This window comes from Aptenodytes forsteri, unplaced genomic scaffold, assembly GCF_000699145.1.
Source record: "Aptenodytes forsteri isolate BGI_AS27 unplaced genomic scaffold, ASM69914v1 Scaffold166, whole genome shotgun sequence".
In the NCBI taxonomy this organism is placed as follows: Eukaryota; Metazoa; Chordata; class Aves; order Sphenisciformes; family Spheniscidae; genus Aptenodytes; species Aptenodytes forsteri.
The window spans coordinates 5255822-5266310 of NW_008796110.1; the positions used below are offsets into that span (position 1 = coordinate 5255822).

The 10489-nt window shown below is 37.6% G+C and overlaps 1 protein-coding gene across 1 annotated transcript in view; it reads right to left on the reverse strand.

Annotated features, from left to right (window-relative positions):
• The window catches only part of KCND2 (potassium voltage-gated channel subfamily D member 2), a 293947-nt gene extending 283851 nt beyond the window's left edge, over positions 1-10096 (reverse strand). Inside the window, exon 1 of the mRNA XM_009286811.2 lies at positions 8923-10096. Coding sequence (XP_009285086.1) covers positions 8923-10037 — 1115 coding nt within the window. The 5' untranslated portion in view covers positions 10038-10096. The remainder of the gene's footprint in view (positions 1-8922) is intronic.
• Between the last annotated feature and the right edge of the window lie 393 nt (positions 10097-10489).

A 10489-nucleotide genomic window follows, 5' to 3' on the forward strand; every position in this document is an offset into this window, starting at 1 on the left:
GTTCATATCATGTTATATTAGATCATATTTTGAAAAAATATACAAGTGTTCTTAATATTGGGAGTTCTGCTTCATATGTTAATTTTTTATTTGAAGCTTTAGTGCAAGTGGTAGTTAGTACAAAGCTGGGCTAGACACCATCTGGTTAAGAGCCAACTCACAAATCACAATGCCTCCTCAAAGAGAAAGAACTGTGATACAAGATGCTTACCTCAAGAAAATAACTTTTTATACAAAGAATCAGGAAAAATCATGGAAATGTGTTTTAAAGATGTTTCATTTAGGAACACAGAATAAGGTAAAAATCAACTAGCAGAGCTAGAGACCATGCTTATAAAGCTCATATTACTGCAAAAAAGAAAAAGCAAATGCAGGCAAAGTACTTCTCAAACCTCCCACTTAAGTCTACAAACAATATACATAAAAAAATCAAATAGAGACAAAATAAAAATATTTTCCTGTACACCAGAGAAGGGAATGAATTTGCAGTGGTCAAAATTGAGAATTACAGTTTACCTTTTCTTACCACACATCAGCATCTTAACAAATTTATTGTATATAAGCTAAATATGAGACCTATCGAAACCAATAAATCCTCAGGTTGGATGTTTCTTTGAAAAAATGGCATCTCCTACCTGACACTGTTTTATAATTTTACATCCAGTTTCTAAAAACATTTTCACTAATTTAACAATATCTGCGTGTCATAACTCACATTTCTTACATATCTTTTCATGCTGAACTTTTGGTTTGAAAAACACAGAGACAGAAAATTAGGATCAAAAAATATATTTTCCCTTGGATGCTTTACATTACTCTTTCAGTCATATTACCTTTTTTTTTTCCCTTGGATTACTTATTCCTCTTTCCTAAGAATACCATACACACAACACTCTATCTCCTTCTACAGTATTATGTGAATATAGGGCATATTGTATTTTAACAAGACCTGAACCCTTGTAAGATCCATTTGAGTCTCATAGGGGTAGGACATACCCAGAGTCTCAGTACAGTACTCTACTTATCCTATCTGTTATTCTTGTGCACATAAGGCTATGTTTTCTAAGGTGACTAGGTAGCTAGTTTCCCAGATTACTTGCTTTCAACTGTTCTCCTTTGTGTTTCTAAGCACCTAAGCCTCTTTTGAGAATGCAAGCTGGGTGCTTATCTGCATCTCCAGATACCTAAATGCCTCTAAAAATCTTCCTTGCAGTGTTTGGCTCCTATAAACTAAGAAACCCAGGAGATCTCTGTGTCTGTAAGACTTGACTTCACCGTTAAGCCAACCAGATCAAAGAAACCAGTAACATGGATGAAACTGAAAACCCAGGGATGAAATGCAAAATACTGCTCCTAAATACTTTAAATATGCAAAATTTGACTTTGTTCATACTAATAACATTTTTCTAGGTTTTTAGGCAACCTCCCATTTTCTATAACAGTGCAGGATCAAGCCCTAATTAAGTTCATTTACACAGTGGCTCCAAAGGCTTTCACCTTCAGGATGGAGACCTGCAGACAAGTAGGGAACAATATTGTGCAGTGGAATATAAGAAAGGAAACTGTTTTTCTAAATACACAAAGAACGCGATTGCTTATGTTGTAGTTTAACCCCAGCCAGTAACTAAGCACCACACAGCCGCTCGCTCACTCCCCCTGGGGTGGGATGGGGGAGAGAATCAGAAGGGTAAAAGTAAGAAAACTCATGGGTTGAGATAAAGACAGTTTAATAGGTAAAGCAAAAGCCACGCACGCAAGCAAAGCAAAACAAGGAATTCATTCACTCCTTCCCATTGGCAGGCAGGTGTTCAGCCATCTCCAGGAAAGCAGGGCTCCATCACGCGTAACGGTTACTTGGGAAGACAAACGCCATCACTCCAAACGTCCCCCCCTTCCTTCTTCTTCCCCCAGCTTTTTTCTTTTTCCTTTGCCGACCTTTCTGATAGTGGGGCCCAGTTTGGAATAATTTACAGCAGTCTCAGAATTATTCTAAATTACTTTCCAGCACTCCAAAACACAGCCCCTACACAGCCCCTATGTTTTGTACTAGTACTAAAGTTTTACTATGTTTTAGTACTAGCTACTATGAAGAAAATTAACTCTATCCCAGACAAAACCAGCACAGCTTATATGAATAATATCTTTGTACCTTTAATACTTACACAGATAGCAGTCTTTTAATGTTTTGTCAGCTTTTGTAAATGCACTTAACTGCTAGAATCTGAACTGATGGTAATAGGAACTCTGTACTGATGACTGCGTACATGAAGATATGCCTTCTAATAATGTATAAGGTGTGTTTACGGTGGTGTGAGAAAAAGAATGCAGTCTCATTTTAATTATAATAGAGCTGAATCGTGTTGGATTTTTTTTTTAATGAAGCTACAATATTCTAGGACTGATGTATTGGTCACACGATCTTCATATGTGCGCATTTTTAAATCTGAGCCTTCACACACCAGATACCTGAGTAAATATTTGTATCCAGTATTTTTCTACAGAACACTTACACCTGTTGCACATCAGGTGCTCTAGTCAAAAGCACTATTTTGTATTTCATCTCAATTCACATTTATTTAAGTCTATGCTGTGGAAATAATGCAAATTTCTTTGTGTACTTCAGTGAAAATGGATTTTTTTTTTTGTCAAACCAAAACCCACAACTTTTTTACTTAACAGGGGGATTATAAAATATTACCAGAGGCACAGGAAGATCAAAATCATATGTTTCAGCAAAAAATACGTAAGAAATAATGGTAGGCTACTAATTGTGATACGGGTTGAAGTCCAAGCACGGTAACTATTATTGTTCCAGGAAATGTAGCATAGAGCTATCATTTCAAAGCACTGTCTATGAATTTAAAAACCTTTCCTCCACTGCATGAGCAATGCAGAAAAAAGATGTTTTAAAGACTTTGTCTTGCACAAAAATCTGTGCTCCCATCTATTGCCTGATAAATGATAGGTACAGAAATATACAGAATCTTTTCCATCACTCTGTCAGCTCTGTTGTCAGGTAACTGATGAAACCTGATAAGGCTGAATCTAAATTTTGTTTCTGTATTTCTAATTTATATTCCCTCTTTTGAACAATCTATCCACTTAACCCCTGCTGAACCAGAGTCTTCTCTCATCAGTTTACCATGATGCAAATTATGAACTGCTGCCAGTGGACTATAATGGCGTAAGAATCAAGTAATAGGAGTAGTTCATTAGACTTTCTTTCAAATGTCTGAAAAGTTAATTGTCACCCTGAAGTTGCAAGACGTTCTCAACTTATGTTGGATAATAATTTTATTTCTGCAGCATTTGTAAGTTCCCATGTTCAGAAATACAGTTTCCATTTCCAGATTTTTTTTGCACAGTAGCACTATTTCTAATACTGTATTCATAGATTTATATGGCTTTTATATTGCAAATTTTTCTTCTTAGACAGAGGCACAATGATGTGAGTCAAGTACAGATTGTCATCACTCAGTTTGAACTTCTTGGATTCGATCACTTAAGGATTTTACTAAAATCACAGTATTCACTGAGGATTAGTTGAATGATAAGCCATAATTAATAGATCAGGCACCAGTCATAATTACTCTCTGAGACGATTTGTTCTGCTGTACTACGTCAGCATATTTCCTTGCTACATCCTGGCCCACACCAATCTCATTGTTCTTATTCTTGACTCACAATAACAACAAGGAAACAAAATTCCATCTGTTTCCACCAAAGGAGCAAATAAATGAGATTCTGAGCAGAAAGATCTTTTTGTTAAGCATCACCTTCATGCGCTTCATAGCTGAAATAAGGAAATTCATGCTCAAGAAAAATGAGCAAAGTAAACTATCTCCTGTTCCTCTAAGAGATCTTCAGGATTTTTTTGAACAGGAAAGCTGGTCCCCAGTACAACTAAATAAGAATATAATGACTCCTGTCCTCTGTCAAGCCAACAACAGCCCAATACAGTTTAAGTAATCTTTTTATTAGAGAACAAATAGTATTTTTTCACTGCCATCAAAATGACCCTTACTTTTCAGTATTTCAGATTCTCCCTGGAGCCTTTTTTGCATATCTAGTAATGTGCTTTGAAGGTGATTACACTACACTTTGTCCCTCCTCTGTTATATAGTATTCTAACTATTCAGGCTAAACGTCTCTGCTGTGAAGAGAAAATAGATTGAGACATCAAACACATTCGTAAAATACAAAATTCACTAGGTTGTATACAAGAATACAAAAATAGAAAAATGCTATTTGAAACAGTGTTGAAAATATCAAACACAAAATGAAGGAATGAGCCAATACGTACGTACGAGATAGAGAAATAATATTCCAACTTTGCTAATATTTACCTTTGTAATACTCATCATAAGAGTATTTTTAAACTTTTAATGAAATTGTTCACAAAAAAGATTTCTAATTTTGTGCTCTCTTGTTAGATTTTATTGAACTCAATTTTTTTAATACAAGCTCGGAAGAGATGTATGTTTTCAAACTAGCACGCAGAGATGATACAAAACTAAAGGCACTCATAACAGTCAGAAGAGGAAAACAAGATAATATGTGTGGCATTTGGGAAAAAAGTGATGCTGTGGAAATTTTATGATGCTCATAAGGAAAAAATCTATCAAACAAAGGTCAGAAAAAAAACCTATTATGACGAAAGTTCAGGTCAAATGAATGACAATGAGGATGAATGAAAGATTTGATCTAGTGGTGAAGGATGAATGAGGAATCTGGAACAAAGAAGCAGAAAAAATAAAGCCAGAAGAATCTTAATATGAACATTAAACTCATCTTGAACAAGGGAGGAAAGGTGCCAAGCCAACAGACAAATCCCCAAACAGGAAGACTGTGGAAAGTGGTAGTTTGAAAGAAAAGTAAAGAAAACAAATAGATGGAATATACCCATAGGGGTGCAATAAGAATGGAAAAGCAGTGAAGATGGGAGAGAATAGAATGTGCAGGAAAATGAAATCCATTGCCCTATTCCTCTGTTCACCGTTTGAGGCTTTCTGTTGTCACATCCAGTCACCTGTTAGATTATAAAGTCTTCAGGGAATTTGATATATCTTAGATGGGATTCCTCATACATTATGGGCTATATTAACAAATAATGAAAATGAATAGTTGCTTTATCTTTTCTGGAAGACACACCTCTAGTTTATACAGTCAAAGAAAATAAATGAATAGTCTTGTGTTTAAGCTTCCCTTCATAAAGTATTACGCTCACCTACAAAAGTATTGCATGACTTGACAAAGCTACCCAATGTAAAGCCTATAAGTCTATAAGTTTAATATAACAGTGAGATTGCTTTAGAACTAGTCACAGAAGAGCACTGTGTTCCTTATTTAAAGTATAACATCTTTATAAAACATAAACTACACTATAGCTCTGCCTGATTTGGGAACAAACATTACCCTTATACCATCAAAACTTTACCAGCTATTCCAGCTCATTTGCTGGCTACTGACAGGGCAGAAGGAAAGTTACTAGATTATCATGTTATGAGGTGACAGCAGAAGGTGATCATAACTGTGTCATGATGGGTGTAGATGTTCACAAGCCCACATGGAAGTCTGCTAGTCCCAATTTAATAGACTTGAGCTTTTTTTCTCTGCCAGGTTTTACACTACCCAGTTGCATGACCTTTAATGCCCCTAACTTCTATGCTTTTCATTGTTATCTTGAATCTCCACAAACTGCTTTGTGACCTCTTTCAATTTTATTCTCTTGTCCCTTCTTGTCCTGTGTCCCTACTTTACTTTTGCTTTTGCTACAAGTAATACTGATAAAACACTAATTTGAAATTCGAAATCAGACAGCTCAGTTGCTGGTAGAGTGCATGCTGTTATTCTAGAGTCATCTTTCTCTCTTTTCTCTCTCTCTTTCAGCATTCATCCCTTTCTCACTCTCTCTTTCTCTCTTCCTTTCCTCCTTTCTTCCCTTTCTTTAATTTCTTTCATATAACTTCACTGTGTACAACTATGTACTACTTGAGTTGAGCAGTCAAGAACAGTTAATAGCTGGGATATCCTTGGAGGCTAAAATGTAGTAATATTTGAAGTCACTGGCATTCTGCAGAGGAAAATGTAATCTATGCGTTTTAGAGACACTTTAATTGCTCAGCAATCATGCAGAACTGAGAAATATAGCTCTGCTTCCAAGATAATAACTCCCCAAATAGCAAAGGTCGCTTACTCAATACCCTTGCTATCTAGCAAAATATGAGAATGACACCAAGACTCAAAAACTCAACTTTATGTTAATCTATTATTCAGTATTAGATTTCATGTATTTTTGTAATATTTCACATAACCTGCTGTGTGCTACTGTCATTTAAATCATAAAGACTTCATCTAGCTTTGTTGCTAAAAGAAAAAAGTTGTTCATATACAGCCCATTTATATAGCCCTAATTCAGCTAAAACTAAAATTAAAAGTGAATGGGAGTTCTACAGTAGTAAAGACATGAGAAGCTTTAGCACAGAGAAAAGGTAGTAGTACTAATTACAGTCAGCTTTCACTGACCCTTGCTGCTTTTCCTTTTAATTTGCCTCTCTTTTTGTGTAATTATTCTGTCAACTAAAAAGAGTTCAAAGCTTTTATTATGTTAATTCGATTTAAATTATTCATATGTATTTAACATTTAAACATAATCTTTATATGGTTGTCATGATGTTATTAAAAGGACATCATCTAGCTAATGCATTGATTAAAGATTTCCCAGAAATTTGTGATGTCTGTCATATCTGAACTTCTGAGGGTGAAACTTTGGATCTCTGTACAACCTGCTCAAAACTTTCCCTGTGCAAACTACCTCAAAAAAGGAGTCAAGCATGAGTGTATTCTTTTTAAGCCTTCTTCTTCCCCTCTGGACCTAAATATTGTAGGGCTGCATACTTGAAAATAGGTTCTTAGGCTCTATTCAAAGATATTTTTAATGCTGTTCAAATCTCATCAGTACTTTTGAAGATTTTACTCAGTGCAATACCTCAGAACCTGCAACTATAGAATAATACTCATTTTTTGGTGAAAGAAGCAAACAAATCATATTAATGCCAATAGATACCATACCCATCTCATAATCAATTGCAAACTGCCCATAAAACTGAAGACAAAATTATGTTCAGTACCATGGACAAGTACTGCCCAAACTGTGTCCGTAACAGTGAAAACAACTTACTCAAAAAACACCTTTTGTTACAAAAACCCACAGAGCAGCTCCTGCTCTTTTATAATAAGATTATACATTCTGAATATTGGTAAATTCTTAAGACCTAATTTGTTGAAATCATCACAGTTCTAATTAAAAATATGTGGCAAAAAGTTACCAGCATCAGAAAATACAGGACTATGGAACTAGTTAGCATGCACGACTTGTTCCTTCTGCTAACTTGTCCCTTCAGTTTGTCACTACCAGAAGAAAATAAAAACCAAAAAAACCCAGGAACCTAAAATGCAGATTAAAATCCCCAAAGCTCTTGTCACTCCTTTTTAGCATAACTTGCCCTTACAAGTAGTATGAAATATTTACAATGCACTATATTTATCTTCATTTGTTATATCATGCTGAAGATAAAAGCTCTGTATAAAAAATGGTGGCATGACAGTCCCTTTATCTTTTTCAATATTTGGTTATGTGCGTTTCCCAACTAAATTACAATTGCACATAATAAATCGACTTCTTCATAATAGTTTAATAATGCACTTTCATTTTGTTACATTTAAAAGTTATACATGTTTCATAAATCTCAAAAGTCCCAACAGATGTGGCAAAATGTTTGACTAATAAAATGATGGGCTTTGTCTTCATGAAAGTGAAAAGTTTGTCTTTTAGCATCTGTAATTATTAAATAACTAGACAGTTTCTAATGAATCAACAAATTTTCAGTTTCACAGATGATACTCTACAGCTCAAAATTAAGAATAGGGCAAAAAATTGCCTTCTCAAAGTAGTCAACCTTCTAAATCCCTGTTATAATTACAGACAAATGCATTTTACAACTTGGTGCACAGAATCAGCTGGTACAATATTACCCTGGTATCAGAGACTTTACAAAATAATACTATCTCCCATCTTTCCACTAAACTGCATTGGGGTCTAATGTCAACAGTGGCATTTTTTAACTCCTAATTCTCTGGAAGAATTTATATTGCCATTAGAATTATGTTTTAAGACATATGTGTGATCTGTCCTATGTCTCACACTTCCTCAGATCATTTTCCAGAGTCTGTCACCAGCCAGTGTAGTTTGACACTTGTCATTTACAAGTTACAGGTCCATGGAAATCAAAGGAAATTTATCCAGTGTCTTAAAAAACATCAGGAAAAATTTTTGTGAAGATTAAGGTATCTATACCTGGTTTATTTTCATGAAAACAAAACACTTTGTAATACCGAACTCAATATCCAAGTCTACATCAATACATCACTTCAAACAAAATGGCAGACTTTTATGTATGACCAAATTAAAAGATTGCACTTGGGTTGTCCTTATAATTATCACTACTTTAGCAACACTGTAACAAGTCCTGTCAGCAAACACATTAATCTATTAGAAATCCACTGGTAACTCACAGATATTCATAAAATATTCCAGTTTCACTACCCAAAACCAAGTAAAATGTTAGAGAAAATTGCAAAGAAACCCAACAGTTTCCAGATTATTTTGTTTTGTTTTGTTGTTTGCTTTTTCAGCTTATCTGCAGTTTTGGGGTTCGGGTTATTTTAACTTCAGCAACACTTTTAACTCACTTGCATGTGTAAAACATTTAGAAAGAAGTGGTGAGTCGTGTTCATGAAGTTCTGTAACAAAAACTTACCCTTGCATTTTTTCTATCCACAGTTTTTTAAATTGACTATTTGCCGTTCGTGCCAATACACTTGTTGAAATGTTGGCTGTAACCAAACGCCAGCTGCACTTACCCCAGTGTTGTCATGGTGACAATGGTGTACCAGAAGGCTGCAGGGATGCTGGTGAACTTGCTGGCTGAGGAACCCTTCTCTGCATAGTACATGACTGTGGCAAAGATGATGATGGCCATAGTGAGTGAGAAGAGGAGGAAGCCTAACTCCGAGGCACAACTTTTCAGGGTGTAGCCCAGGATGCGCAGCCCCTGTGAGTGGCGGGAAAACTTAAAGATCCTAAAGACACGAAAGACTCGCAGTGTCACAAAAGCCCCACTGACATCCTCATTATCTGTCATCACCAGGCCAATGTAATACGGCATGATGGCAACCACATCAATGATACTCATGACACTGCGCACGAATTTGTAGCGACTAGGGGCCGCCAGCAGACGTAGGAGATATTCAACCGTGAAGATCATGACACAGGCAGTATCCAGACAGAAGAAAGCCACAGCATAGCGCTCTCCACAGGGCAGCTCCTTGATGCGACCCGGGCTTGCCCCGCAGGGCACTGTCTCCACCACATTGGCAATAACAGAGACGGCAATGAAGAAACCAGTGACATAGTAGAAGACCAGAGCCAGTGTACTGGTGTGTGGGTTTTCAAAGGCCCGCCACATCCTCTGCCGAGCTGTCATTGAGGGCAGGGAGCTCTCAGCTGCATGATCCTGATCGGCATCATCCTGCAGGCGCTCGGCGTTCTCACGCCGGCGATCCTTGTACTCCTCATAACAGCAGTCGCCAATGATCTCAGGGATGATGCCAAAGAAGGCCAGCTCCTCATCGTAAGCTGAGATGCACTCCTGGCGGGGATAATGAAGCTTCCCGGTACGGTAGAAGTTGAGAATGTGGCGGAAAATGTCAGGGTCCCGATCAAAAAAGTACTGCTGTGTCTCAGGGTGGTAGAAGAAGTCCCGCTCCGAACTGCCCAACAGAGTGTCGGGGTAGCGCTCTAAGGTATCCAGCCATGTCTGGAACTGGATGCCACTCACATTCAGCACGATCAGAGAGTCCTGGCTTCGCTTCCTCTCCTGCCGCGGAGCAGCTGGCATGGGACCTGTGGCCACTGGCATCCATCCTATGGCCGCTGCCCTGGCAAAGGGTAACCAAGCTGCTACTCCTGCTGCCATGGTCCCAAGCAACTACTACAGCTGAGGGAGTCAATCTAGAGACAGTCCTGGTCCAGCCACTAAAACAGAGAGGGAAAAGAAAAATACAAATGCTCACATATTTTTGAGGCAACAGAATTTCTGAACGTTGCTGTGATTAACCAAAAATTTTTTTGCTTCCTTTTTGTTTCCTCCCTTTTTTCATCCCAGAATATCCTTTCCAGGGGCTGGTTAGCCAGTTAGGACAATAAATCAGGGCACTTGGAAATCAACGTATGCAAAGCAGCTGCTCTAGCAGCCAGATCCTCTGGATACAAGGTCCATGCGAGGCCCCTGGATGGAAGCAACGGTCCACAAAGCGCTACCCCCAGGAGCCGGCTAGCAGACCTGGTGCAGCGGTGCAGCCACCTGGAAAGAGATTTTCTTCCACGCGCGATGCAGCCGGTCCCTCCGCCCCTCCTCCGCTCCGCTCC